A 14839-nucleotide genomic window follows, 5' to 3' on the forward strand; every position below is an offset into this window, starting at 1 on the left:
TGTGAATGAGGATGTTGACTTATTCATAATTACAGGCATGGCTGATATAAGTAAGGGTTAATGCCTGATGAGTTGTCCAATTATCAGGGATTAATGGACGATGTGGAGGCCTGAACCAGTTGCCTCCGCTAAGTGAACATGGTCCCTTGTCAGCAGAGCCATAAGTACACAGGACATCCCGCTGGACTGGACGATGACTACAGTGAAGACCCTTTGGATATGGGCTTGGTTTGGTCAAGTAAGCGTCCAGTCCTGTTGGAGTTGGACAAGTTACTGAGTGTACAGACAGAGTCAACTCAGCAGGAAGAGAAAATGGGAAAAGTCCTGGGTGTTAAAGATGAATCCGCAGTGGCTGAGCCAGTGTCTGCAGTGAAACCACAGACTGCAGAGGGTGCAAAGGAAGTGCAGACTCTTCCAGGAAGACGAATGTCAGCACCAAACAAGCCCTAAATAATACGAAAAGGCCTGCTGTCGTCCTTCCCCAGGTTACAGAGAAGGAGGTCCATGTAGACTTACCAGAGTTTGGTTTTGATATCCCAAAACATCTCTTCAGGCCAAAGGAGGCAGACATAGTAGTGGGAAAAGTTGGGTCATTGCTGAGAACCATACACAAAAGCCAAAGGTGACAGAGGAGTGCGTCATCCAGCAAGAGGAAATCTCTCAACTGAGGGCTGCTCTCATCCAGGCCAATGAAGACCTGGTGAGAAAAAGCCAGCAGTGAGAGGAGGAGCGGTTCTGCCTTCTGCTGGAGTGTGGTAAAACCCACACGACTCTCTGCTTCAAGATCAAGATCTGCTGAGATCTTATCTTCTGTGTGAGGTGCTTTGATTTGCTTCTGTATGGCACTCTATAAATAAACTTCTCTATTTCAGGGTTTAAAGGGTTAATTTCAGATTAAAATGTCTTCAAAGGTTCATCTGCACTCTGCAGAACTAGCATGTTCTGATAGTGGCTGCATTTATTTTGTTAGTGTATATTTGAGAAATCCTTAATGCTGACAATATTTAGAAGACAAATAAGAGCAGCTTTGCTATGTGAGCTATGAATAGGCCTCTGTGTTTCATCCAATAAAGCTCCAAAGTGAGCAGCAATAAAAGGATGCATACATCATTAAGTTATAAAGCACGGGAACCAAATGAGGAGTTTGGATTCTCAACAGGGGACTCAGACTCATTATACGATATTATTGCATCTTGTCACGGCAATGTCCAAAAGCAGTAAGTCTGCGAGTCTCAACCCTCAGTTTAATTAAAGCAGGTCACACTTGTTGGAAATTGGAGCAACAACCATTGCCACAAAAAATCAGCCAATGATGATATAATTTCAGAAAGTTAAACCGTTTCTGACAATGTGGGATTGGAAATGGCCTGCAGATAGCGTAGCGTTGACATGAGGCTGGTCTCTGAATGAGGGGGCAAAAAGCCTGGAAGTGAGAAGCCTTCCTGGGGGGCCGGAGCGTGGGCGGGGCCCCTCCCTTGAGTGCCTCTTTTCACTGCATAGATTTCAGCCCTTTCATATTGTAATGGTCATAGTGGCCTGAGGCTGCAGCGCTAACCTTTTAGCTGTGTGGGACACATTATTCCTGACACAATGGGCACAATCTCTGTCTGGTTCGCTAACACTCTGCTTTAGATCTCTCTTTCCCTCTTCATGCCTCCTATCAGCTCTCAGAGTTCTCTTCCTCGTCCCGCTCTTCCCTCCAGCGCTCTGCCTGCGTTTTGTTTCTCTTCCTCTCTTTAAACATGCATTATTCCTCCTCCTGCGTGCTCAATTAAACTATTCCAAACCTCTTTTTTTATGCTAATTTATAATATTGTAACAGCCTATGTAAATAGCTCGGAGCGTAACTTGCTGCATCAAGTCTGTGCCTTCTGTCTCTGCACTCCTTCTGGCAGTGATTGCACCTGTTTGTTTGTATGAAAATGTGCAAGTCTGGGGCCACTAGATGAGACGATTTCAGATTAAAGCAGCAACCATTTGTCGCATTCTGGGCGTCTGAAAAGGCAAAGTTATGAAAGTGGGCATTAGAGTTCAAAGTATTAAAAAGAGCATAGATTTTGTTGTTGTGAAACCTAATAAAAAAGTCACTTTTGACCCCATAAGGGCACATACATTAATATGGATTCATATTGTTTTGGATGTTTAGATACCACTGATGTCCGTTGATGCTCTGCAGTGCATAAATGACTTAATATCTGCTGCCTTTGAGAGGTTGTTTACGAAAAATATAACGTATAAACTTAATTTTAAGGTGCTGGTTGAGCTCATTTGGTAGAGTCAGCACCTATACGCAGAGGCTACAGTCTTCCATGCACTGGTTGAAGGACTGATCCCAAATACCAGCATGGTTTGGTGCATGTCTTCCTCCATCCCACTCTCTCTCCCCAAACTTCTTCTCTCTTCAGCCTTCCGGTCAGGATAAAGGTAAACAGCTAAAATATATAAAAAATAAATACTAAAAAGAAGGAGAAAAAAATGGAATAAACATGATTTTTAGATTGAAATGTGTCTGGTCTTAGAAATAAAGCACCCATAAATTATGAGACCTTTTCACTACTTTTTCCACCTTTGACCCATTTTGGCTGCTTTTCACCCACTTTTTAACCTGACACGTTGTTTCACAAATCCATCTGGTAAACCTCTCATAAACAGCATTTGGGAAAGGGAAGAGCCTTTGAAAGGGAAACTCAGAGGGTGACTGGATGAATGTTCTGTCACATCTTTACAGGCAAATCAGAGCAACAAAACACTTGACATAGCGAAACAGAGGAGTAAATTCCATACAGAACTGAACAACGCAAACCATGGCGACTGTAGACATGTCAGTACACAACTTTTTCATCTCTGAAAGGAAAACAACTCACTGCTGTTTTTTGTCTTCTTTTAACGGAAAATGTTGTCAAGTTCTGATAAAACTGGCGCTTTAGCAGCATTAACGCTAATCTCCTCCTCTTGTTGCTGCTTGCTTATGTCACGACTCCGCCGTGCCCAAAAGCACTGACACTGATTGGTCCTGTCACTTTCTAACCGGGCCCAAACTGTTCTAACGTGAGCTTTGCAGGATGGTTTTGCTAGTGAGAAACACGGAACCAGGCGAATCCATCTGCTTTGCAAGGTTACCCACTTTTGCCATTTTATGCAACTTTTTTTCCACATTTTTGCCATTTTTTTAGGCCTTTGTCATCACTTTTTGCCAGTTTTGACCCATTTGGCAGATTTTTGCCCTATATTGAGACCTTTTTACCATTTCTTGCCACTTTTAACCATTTTACCATTTCTGCCACTTTACAGTCACTTGTCACCCCTTTTTCCATTTTGTGTCATATTTTACCATTTTTAGCCCAGTTTTGGCCACTTCTCTTTTTTTGCTGCATTTTACCCAATTTTGCCACTTTTAACCCACATTTGCTGCTCTCTCCCTCTTTGCCACTTTTCTGCAACATTATTAGTTTTTTGCTGCTTTTTCTAATATTTTTGCAATTTTTTGCTATTTTCCGTCCACTTATGACACTTTTAAACACTTTTTTGTCTCTTTGCACAATATTCAATTCTTCTCCATGTAAGTTATCTTCATTTCTTCAACTTTATATCCTGGTGTCCTGACTTTTGTGCACATCATGGCTTATAGCTGTGAGGTCTCACGTTACTTTCTTAATCATCTAGTTCAGTGTGCCCATCAACATTGTTTGGGGGGGGGGGGGGGGGGTTGCATTTTGTAAAAGGCAATAATGTTTGTAGCTTTGATAAGCGTGGTTATCATTCAGGGTGAATCTAAAGTATGGTTATCACAGCTAAACTCCATGGGCCCCCAGCTTGGCGGGGCCCTGGAGAGCTCTCCCCTTTAACCCCCTTATGGGCAGCCTTGACTACCAGACTAGTTGTATAGCAACACTGCAGAAGAGGAAGCAGGTGCTCCGTGGGTGGAATAGTCCAGTATGAAGAAGTGAGAATTTTATAAGATAAAGATGAACATTAACAGGATTTTATCTAAATCAGGTGGTTTAAGGGGCCCGACTGTTTCTCTGGGAAGGCCTGGTGCAGAAACTAAAGTGCAGTTGCTTGGAATCTGAATGCCCAAAAGGTGGACAACAACAATGGAGGACTCTGGAGTTCAGTTTGTGCTGCTAGTGGACATTTTTTTAAACATTTACTTACTTTGGAGTTTGGGGCCAGTTGGAGAAGCAGCCCTGCCTTATTACACATCCACACAAATGTGTGTATAGCCCATGTTCACAGGTTTACACCTCATTGCTCTATGGAAGAAGTTATGTTTGTATGCAGGTGAAGTTTCATCAGAAAGTCACACTATCAATCATTGGCCTTGCATGTATACCACAGAGATTTTGGTCATTTTTCCAGCAAAAATGCTCATCTATTCAGCGGATCATTTTCGTGTAAACATGGTCCAAGTGTTAGTTCATCCACTTTTGAACCCTTCTCTGTGAAATAACACATGTGCTTGTCCAACCCCACGCCTGCAGGCTGCTCCACTCGTGCATCTGTGCCGCTGATACTGTACATCTGTCTGTTTAGTGTTGCTTCACTTTCAGCCGCCCACCACACCCACGAGGAGAACTCCATTATCTAAACGTTACGGCTCCAGCGCCCTCCAACACGCGGCGGGGGGTCAAAGACTGAGAGGTGAGAGGGGCCGGCAGAGGAGGAGTGGTGCATAATATGTGGGTTTATGTTACAGCTGCTGCGATAATATCTGCGCTGTAGTTTTACAGTCGTGCAGAGTCCTGAGGGGGCCGGGGAAGCTGACATCAAAGGCTCCAACAGCGGCGTGCCTGTTTATGCAGCTACAAGAGGGAGGGGGCGGGCACGGTGGGATGGTTAATAAGAGGCACACACACCAGCTTTTACACACCTATTCAAAAAAACTTACTAAAATATGAAGAATTTCACACTGAAATAATCTTTAAACAATGACTTAACCTATGTGATATACTTTCTTGTATTTCCAAAAGTATTTCCAGCTGTTTTCAAAGCCAAAGTAATCCCATAATCTGTCACTTTTAACTGGATGTTTCTGGTCAGGATGCATGGGAAGTGCTGTTTCTTCATGTTTTGTTTTGTTTTGTTTTTTCTCTAGTATTGCCACTTGTAGGAATTTTGGACCTAAAAGTGTGTTTTCTGTATTTCACACACCACTAATGATATTTTTTCTATTTAGTTTCCTGCACTAATGCTCTCTAAAGTCATTAAAACCCAACAAAGTGACGACATGTACGCTCTTCCTTTTTATAATGTTGCTTTAAATGAACATGACCAAGCACAGATGGTATGCCTAATATTGTCATGCAAAAATGGCACCCATAATTGCAGTTTTAGTGGTTTAACTAATAAAGCACAACATTCATGCATGACATGGAAGATATATCTCAACTCGCAATTAGCTTATTGCCAGTTATTTAAATTGTTGTCTCCAACCACTCAACCCAGTAGGGACGCGTGATATTTGTTGATCTGATTTGTTGGTATATACCAAATCATTTTAGGTGATTAGTGGTGGGAATTATGGTTCTTTTCAGTGATCTGGATCATCTGGCTCAGCAAAAAGAGTCAGCTCTTTCGGCTCCCAAACAGCTCTTGATTCAGGTGCCAGTTTGGCTTCGTTTAACCTGCCAATTTTTCCAATGTTACAACATATGATTGATATTTGGGCAAGTATTTTATTCCAACTATGTTCAGTTTTTAAAATTGATGAAAGTATCATGAAAATGTACTGTCTCCCCCCTTAAACACCATGTGGGTCAGATACAATCTGCTCATTTGCTGGGCTGTATGACACATATAAAATAAAACATTAATGATAAAAAATCATAACTACTAATTGACCAAATAACACACAGACACACACTCCATCTAAAAGTAATAGTAGTAATAGTAAAAAATGATATGAAACGGCTCTCAGACAGGATCTGGCTCTTATCGTTCACTTGAAAGAGTCGGCTCTTTGAACCGGCTCATTCATGAACGACCCATCACCATAGCCTTTACCAATATTGATACGAACATTCAATTAGTTAAGACCTAAAACTTAAGCCAAAAAACACAAAATTTAAATAGTAAAGATGAACAACAAAATTTCACTCCTTGAAACAGATGTTAAAGTGTGTTTTTATGATGAAATAAAGAAAACAGACTTCTGCTGACATACGTCAGACATTCCAGCCTAAAAGTCAACAAATTTATTCATCTGCCAACCAATATTTGCAGGTGATATAGGCAGACTTTTATAGCCCAACTACTGGATGTAAATATCGGCAGAGTTTTCATATTTGCAGATACCGGTGACGATAACAATGTGCATCCCTAATCCCAGCTCTTTCACTCAGCAAGCAAGCACTGTTAATTTTACCAGCTATTTTTAGTTTTCGTATAAGTTTTAAGGTCCTTGCAAAACAGAGGCAGTTTCTTTCGTGCAAATAATTCGTAAAAAATATTTATTTTTCAAACCCATAGCAAGTCAACGCAAGCTTCCACACCAGCAATGTAATTTCACCGAGCAAAATTGCAGGGGATATTTTTTGTTTCACTCCAAGGAGCACACATCTGGGCAAACAAAACAGTCATTGGTACCAAGTTTTTTTGATCTATGATGAGTGTTCCTTACTAAAACTTGTTTTTTGGTTGTAATATCTTTGTAGCTGCTCATGCTTGTTCCAAACTGGTTGCATGGTGGCCGTGTACGACTGCATGACAGCTACACGACGGTTTGACTCTCATTTTATGCGTGTTACTCAGTCAGGGCCGTCACACCGCTCGCATAAGGGCCCCTCTGAAGAGCCAAGGATGGAGAGAAAATAAGTTTCTTTTATTTTTGCAGAGAACTGTCTGCACCTCTTGGACTAAAACTGACAGGAAAGTTATGACGAAGAGCCATTTTGTATTCTTTTAGCAGATATGTATGTCCATATCATGTAATATGTCAAAGACAGGACAAATACAGTATAGTTACACTCAGACTGCTAATTCATGCAACCCTGCTAATGATGAATAAAACTGGTTCTGAGGAGTTCAACCCCTGTTCATCATGAACCTTACAACAGACAATAAAATGGCCCAAAGCCCCATACCCTTTATGGCTTTTATAGAGGGAGAACTTTACAAAGAAAGTCAGGGCTGTGGCAGCAGAGAGATGCAGCCAACATCAAGCAATGTACAGCACACATGCATCCAGCCTGAAACATTAAGAGCTGTTACACTGATCGTGGTCTGAAATCAAGCCTCTAAGGATGAAAACTCCGGTACCTGCTCATATATAGCATCATTTTTTCTTATTGTTCTGATTGAGAGCCCCCTACTGGCAGAATTAGCATGTAAACTCTGCCCACAAACATGCATAAATAAACAGTACAGTGGAGTCACTTTGACATAATGTTCACGCTCTTACTCCCAAACACAAAACTCCACACACACATCCACGCACACACACACAAACATGCACAAAATGATTCAGAGCCATTGAACCAGGCCTGGAGGCCCTGAGAAGTGGCCCAGGTGAGCTCTCTCTCCAAGCCCACTCCATTATGACGATCTCCGCACAGGCACCCGGCTCAAGCTAATTAACCGCCTATTACTATGCAGATATATGCAGGGCCGAGAGCGGAGCGCAGGCAATAAATGGGCTTGATGAACGAGAGAGGGGCAGTAGAAGGGAGTGAGAGGGGAGGGGGGTAAGAGGGGTCGAGACAAGTGGAGAGAGGAGAAAGCAATCGGCCGACGAGAGGAAGGTAAGAAGGCGGTGGAAATGAGGAGCAGCAGAGGGCTAAAGGGAAGGATGGAAGAGAATAAAAGCAGAACAAGTGCACTTTACTCTCCTTATTACTGTTTACTAGTAATGCCTGTGATTCAGGATTTAAAGGTTACAGTCATAATTACTAGTTTTGAGCTTTTAGCTCTTTTCTGTGTTTGGCCCTGGATTTTTTTAATCAGAGAGGAAGGTTTTAACTTTGCAGGCAGGCCTCACAAAAAACACAATTTTATTACAAAATACAAAGCAGCATCAATTAAAGAGGGTTAAAAGCAGATCAAAATAAGTTTAGACTTTTATAACCCTGGTTTTAACTTGGCTGATTTTTTTGGCAAGAGTATTAACCCAGTATTTGTTAGTATTTGCAATCATATCCAGGAACCATTAGGTTTCTTTTGTCATTGAGTTTGGGGCAAACATTCTGAAATAAAAGGTCAATATGTCTAGATTAGAAAAAAAATGTAATAATTTTTGGTCAAACACATGCTGATGCAAAAAAATAAAGAGGAGACCATGATAAACTTTCTTTCTGTGAGCCAATGATGAGATTTTTTTGATTATTCACATCCTCTGTTTGCTTCCTTGATCTCTGATTCTCAGGTATCTAGGTGTCCCATGTGCAGGCTGACCCAGGATCTTAGGAGGGTCTACTTGCCCCGCCAGCTCCACTGTTGGTGCGTAACAACACAAAGGGAACTTCTCAGGACCAAACCTCGTTTTTGGCGTTACAGTTTGGTCAAGTTTGGTTCCCTGCTGTGCCAAATCCTGAAGATAAGTATTCCAAACTTCCATCAAAATTGAAATTTTCTGTCTGTTGAAGGTATAAAAAAACAGAAAAAGTTGTGTTTTTTTTTTTTATTTTGGTCACAGAAATGGAAAAAAATCAATAAATAAAATGAAATTTAGAAAAAGGGGTCAATTTTTTGCTCTCTTCATTTCTGTTATTTTGTCTTCATATTCTGATGAAATACTGAAGAAAAAGGAAATCATGTGACCCATTGGGCCAGGTGAACATTTCAAAATAAAAGCCCCTATGTCAAAATTTAAGCGTATATCCATCCACTGTGTTTTACAGGATAATAATAGGCCTTTTTCGCTCTACACAATGTTTTAAAAATAACATCAGCAGTAAAAGGACTGGTCATTAAATGGACTATATTAAAATTAGGAGGAAAATACAATAATTTGAATAAATAAGCCTGGACTACTTGATTTATTTATCCATGTACACAGCAGGATTCAAATTTTCAATTTATGATTGTATTGTTTGGTGGAAATGTTTATTTATTAGTGTGTCTACACAATTAATAAGTAAGTGAATGAAAAATAAATGAACAATCAGAGCTAAAACAAACAAAAAACAGAGTATAATAAGTAACTGTTGGGTTGGGTGGCTTACATTTTGAGATGAGGGCTTTAATTTTGAAATCTTCACCTTTTCTAATGGGTCACATGATTTCATTTTCTTCAAGTATGTAATTAAAACAGGAATACAAAGTAAAAAAGCAACAAATAAGCAGCCACCAACCCCCCCCCCCCAAAAAAAAAAATCAAAATTGTTTGTTTTTCTTTTTCTTTTTTCATTTTTCTTGTTTTTTCTTTTTTTATTTCTGTTTTTAAAAAAAACAAAAACAACAACAACAACAACAACAAAAAACGGCATAACAAGACTTTCTCCCAATTTTTGAGTCTGGTTTCAACCAGGAAATTGATCTGCCCGGGTCTGCCCGGGAACACACTGACTGTTGAAGCTGCTAACTTCCCTCTGAATGCATTGGTTCCTTTCGACATCCTGTGTTGTGTATCCCTGGGTCCGGGGCTGACAAGACGGCTCTGAACCCACTAGATCAATCTAAAGCCAGGCTTTAAAAATCTCAGACTGAAGCTCAGTTGGTAGAGCAGATGCCTATAGATAGAAGCCACAGAGGCACACAGGTTGCAGGATCAAGGACCCAGCTTGCTCTCCCTGCATCTTCTGTCTCTTTTCTTATTTCACTTCCTATATGAATGAACAATGGCAGTGCTCATTGTTACCTGATAAATGAACTAAACTAAATAAACTATACATGATCTGTTTGTCGCTGACAGAACAGAGGGATGAAACAGTTATTCACTCACAATCACAGTCATGCATGACAGTAAAGGAGCCAGAACCAGGTGCACATGGGATTCTACATAGTAATGAAGCCTGACCACTTTTAATGAGGCCGGGGTCTTCTACGAGCTCATGGCCTTAAAACTGCATTAGCTTCAGTGACGTGTATGACCCTGTACGCTTCCACATGCTCAGGCTTTGTGAGAACAGCAGGGATAAGTTGTTGGACACCTGCTTTCTTTTTCTGTCTCTGGTGATTGGCACATCAGGGTGAGGCTGTCTGAGATTCGTCAGTATGTTTGACAAGTTCCCACTCCAACACAGCACTGTGAACCCGAAAGTTCCCCACACAATAGATTTAAAGGAGCACGCAGGTCTGGCTCCACCGTGCCATCTTGCTATACTTCTTCTTCTTTGTGTGTTTGTTATGTTTGCTTTTTCATCATTTTTGTGGTTTTCTAGTGGTTAAAAGTTATAAATGTCGACTGGACAGTTGGACTGGGAGGTGAATACCACCGTGTGTCGAGCCTTTTTCTCTCCATTCAGACAGATTTGTTGTATGACTGCATGGACCAAACCGGGACGTCCAAACTGTGACAACTGGGGACAAATATAAAGACTGTCACACCCTTCTCAGCTGCTTTTGAATATGCATCTTTATTAGTATTCAGCTGATCAGCCAACACATTCAGACCCCCAAATATTTACCCAGAGAGATTATCGACAATGCCAAAGGCTTGGAGCGACTAAAACACGAGAAAATACAGGCCTAAAATGCTCCTAGTCTTTATGTCTTGACATTCTGACTCTCTCTTTTCCTAAGATAAAGTCATCTTCCTCCTAACAAGCAAAAAGAAACTGAAATAAGAGGAAAATGAAAGCCCAAATGAAGACAACAAGAGGATATTTTAAATGCTGTAAACATTAGAGGAGAGGCACTGCTGACATCAATCTCCACTTGGCAAGCAAAAGAGAAATCCACTTTGAGTGAGCCGGAGATGCATTTTCATCTCAGGTGTATCGACACAAAGTGCAGATATCTAAATGTGAATCTGTGCCAGGTGGAAGACACAATGAGAGAGAGAATCCCAGACAGCGACTTCAGAGAACAGCCAGGAGTCATTTAGGGAATGACGTTTTATTTGTTTTCATTCAACCTTTATTTAACACGGCAGGTCAATTAAGAACGCTTTCTACATCCATTATCAGGCAGGTCTTAATGCTGCTAAGATTTTTTTTCTTATCCTTCTTTGTTATGTGTAACCTCAAGTAAAAATCTTTACCAGCGTTTAAGACGAAGGCAAAAATCACTTCTCACTGTCGAGGTCCTGCCATTCAATCATTCAGGCGAGAAGCTGACATTTAAGATAACTTATATGATAAATTATCCAGCTTTCTGGGGAAAATCTACTGAACATGTTAGGAGTGGCTCAATTTTGGCAAAAAAAAAAATTGAAAATGGAGCAAAGCCTGTGAGCTAGGTTAGGCAGACAACTCAAGCTACACTGATTTCACACCTGACATTATAATCCAATCAGCTGACAAACATCTTCCATATTTGGTGGTCGATTTAAGCTGCAAGATTCACTGTCTGCTTCTAGCTCTACCTTACTGATCATCAAATGGCAGATCGGGGGCCATATCAGGCCCCACAAAGCTTCCTGTTCAGCCACCAAAAGATCATTAAATTCAAAAAAGGAGGAAAAGAAGATGCTGTGGTTGAAAGAGTATCCTTTGGCTTTACATGTCTGCAGCTGATAAATCCATCCTGAATATGACTACTATTGAAACAGTTTTGGACTGACTTAACATTTGATCTGTTTTATGGTTAATAAAAAAGCCATTTCAGTAAATTTTTTTAGTCAAAATTGGTAAAAGAAGAAAAAGTGGCAAAGAGTATCAAAAATGGTAAAAAGTGTCAAAAAGTAATGAAATGGGGTCAAAAGTGGCAAAAATGGGTGAACGTGTGGCACAAAAGGGATAAAACATGCAGGAAAAGTGGTTAAAAATGAGTTAAAGAGGCAAAAATGGGTAAAAAGTATCAAATGTTGGTTAAAGGAGCAAAAATATAGCTAAAATAGCCTGGCAAAGTAGTGAAGAGGTGTTAAAGAGTGGCACAAAGGGGCAATTATTGACAGGAATGATGTAAAAAGGGGTAAAAGAGTGGCAAAACGGGTGAAAAGTGGCAAAAATTGCAATTGAAGTGGCTAAAATGGTGCAAAAAGTAATGAAAAGGGGTCAAAAAGTGGCAAAAATGGATAAAAGTGTGGCACAAAAGGGATAAAAAATTAGGGGTGGGAGAGAAAATCAATACAGCATAGCATGGCGATATTTTTTCCTGGTGATATAGCATATTGTCTTATCCACCAAGTATCTCAATTTTTTTCAAATTAATTGCTAATATGAACTAAAGTCTATGATAATTAAAAAAATAAAATCGATTGTTTAGACAATTGTTTGTCCAGTGAGGTCGGCAGAGGTGACAGTCATAGAGCAGGAGAAAGTTAGTACAACAAACATGTAGATCATGCCGATACTGATATCAAGCCAATAATATTGTCCATCCATATAAAGAGAAACGCAGCTAACTAGCAAAGCTCTCCTTAGGGCGTGAGCAAGCTAATCTTGACAGATGATGCTGCAAAGGCATGTCTGCAATGTCAACCTGCCATGTAAACTTCTAAATGGCATGCTTTGTTCCCCTTGTAATTGTGTGCATGTGGTCGGGATGCAAAACATTGGATTTTTGCTGGTATCCAATATGCATATATTTCCAAACTCATTTTTGTCGATACTGATACTCATATACTCTGTTTTTTTATTGTGAAGAACACCAAGTGTCTCCTGTGCAAAGAGAGGCTGAGTCAAGCAGATGAGCATTAAAACCTCAGGACTCAAGGTGGAACCCCTGAGTGTGTGGCGCCCTGGGAAACCACCTAATTTGATATCTGCTGATACAGATATTTAACGTTTTTAAGCATAATCTGCTGATACTGCTAAGACTCCATTGTTACTGCACATCCCAAATCAAAGTGGATTTTTCATAGTAGAAATAGAATTTAAAAAGCTATCTCTGCAGTTAAATGAAACAAGCAAAGGTTATAAATGTGCAAAGGTCCCCATAGAGCATGTACAAGCTCAGGAAATTAAAATGTTGCGATGTAAACCCACCATGTAATATTTGTAACACTCTGCTCAAACTGTGTGCATGTGGTGCATCTTTGTGCTGTCTGTTTGGGAGCTGAGAGGCGTTCGCACATGTCCTGACCCTGCTGTACATAAATTAGATTCAGAGTTTTCAGTTATTTTGCATACCTGTCATTATTATATTTCGTGCAGCTGGAAAAGGCCTGCATGTTCACTTATGCACACTGTAACGCTGGTGAAAATTTAAGCACACTTGATTTACCAAACTCTGCAAGAATTTTGCTTTTGACACGTTGACATGTTGTCTCTGGTGCAGCAGAGAGGCGGCATAATTACCTCTCCAGAGCGACACATTTCCTGCTCCAGGCCTGCTTTTCATTAATTAAAAGAAAGTCTCTGCAATCTCAAAGTTGCAGCCTTGATAGAAAGACTTCAAAGTTTATCTCTAACAACTGACTAAAATCATATTTCACCAACTTAACCAGTGTCAGATATTTAAGAAGTCAACAGCGAAACGCTCTTCTGTACTGTTATATAGAAGATTTTATCTGCTTCTTCCTCCTTCTTTGCTCCTCTTCCCTGAAACACAGCCGCCTCAGTGTATTAAACCACAACCCCCGCCTCCATGCAGCGCTGAAAAGCCAATCATTATTCCTACACCTAAATTAGGGATAATTCCATTTTCCAAAGGAACATGAATGATGTATTTTAGCCACTGAAGCTTGGCCGCCCTTTTAGGTCTTGCATGGTTAGGAATCGATTTATTATTTCACTCACCAGTAGTCGCTTCATTGCTTGAGATTTAATTAACTAATTGATTTGTAAAAAGCTTGAATACATTGAGTAATGAATTAGCAGAGGTTGCATGCTGTTCTCACCATTCTCCATTATAGGATTTATTCACAGGCCAATATTTTAGTACTACAGCTTTTCGTAAAGGGCCACAGTCACCTCTGTAATGATCTTTTGTTCTTTTCTCTGGCTTGCAGCCCACTGGGTTCAGAATTGCATTGTGCAATAGAAATGCAATAGGGTTACTTAACTTTTGGGAAAGATGCTTATGTGACTTTTTCCTGACATGTTAAAATTCAGCAGAATACCCTCTTTTCTCTAAATTAAAAAGAAAACTTACGATTGATGGACGCTGCAGTTGTAGAAGACCAAGTCCACGCTGGCAAACTTCTTCCCCGTCTCCTTTGACTTCAAATACAACTTTATCACACGTTGGTCACCTGCAAAAAGCAGCATAATACCATGCTAATTATATTCTTTTCAAGATTTCTATAATGATCATCCGATCTTAGCATAAATGGCAGGCATATGGAAAATCTTTCATGAACTTTGGATCATGCCCAGGCCAAAACAACACCCCGTGAAATGTTAACAGCTCCATTTTCAAAGTAACTTGTCAATTCCCGTACATCTGACATTTTGAAACCTCAGTGTTTCTACTGCAGAGCCCCGAGCAGAATCGATAGGATTTGCAAGGAAGTTACCGAGAGGAGGAAACAGTTCAGCTGTCCAGATAAATGTACGGCTTCTGCGCAGTAAGTTTGTGAATCAGCACTTTCTCATTTTGATAATCGCAAAGCAATTGGTGCAGCTTAAAGAGCAGAATGAGTCGTGTTTCTCACAGCTGAATGAGCCGGCTGAATGAAGAAAACAATTTATGTTTGTGCAGCTTCAAACAGAGCTGCTGGACCGTAAAGCCGATACAGAACAGTGATCTTCATTCTGAAGAAACAAAAGTTTGTTTCATGCCTGAAATGTCAGCAAACTTCTGTCTTGTGTGGAGGCTTCAGTGCAACCTCAAGACAGCGCACGCATCCAAGAACCAT

At 40.4% G+C, this 14839-nt stretch overlaps 1 protein-coding gene across 2 annotated transcripts in view; it reads right to left on the reverse strand.

The window, feature by feature from the left end:
• Positions 1-14839, reverse strand: part of LOC121517494 (plexin-A1-like) — a 503338-nt gene that overhangs the window by 215375 nt on the left and 273124 nt on the right. For both annotated transcript variants that reach the window (XM_041799311.1, XM_041799310.1), the window contains exon 8: positions 14134-14233. In XM_041799311.1, coding sequence (XP_041655245.1) covers positions 14134-14233 — 100 coding nt within the window. The remainder of the gene's footprint in view (positions 1-14133; positions 14234-14839) is intronic.

This window comes from Cheilinus undulatus, linkage group 11, assembly GCF_018320785.1.
Source record: "Cheilinus undulatus linkage group 11, ASM1832078v1, whole genome shotgun sequence".
In the NCBI taxonomy this organism is placed as follows: Eukaryota; Metazoa; Chordata; class Actinopteri; order Labriformes; family Labridae; genus Cheilinus; species Cheilinus undulatus.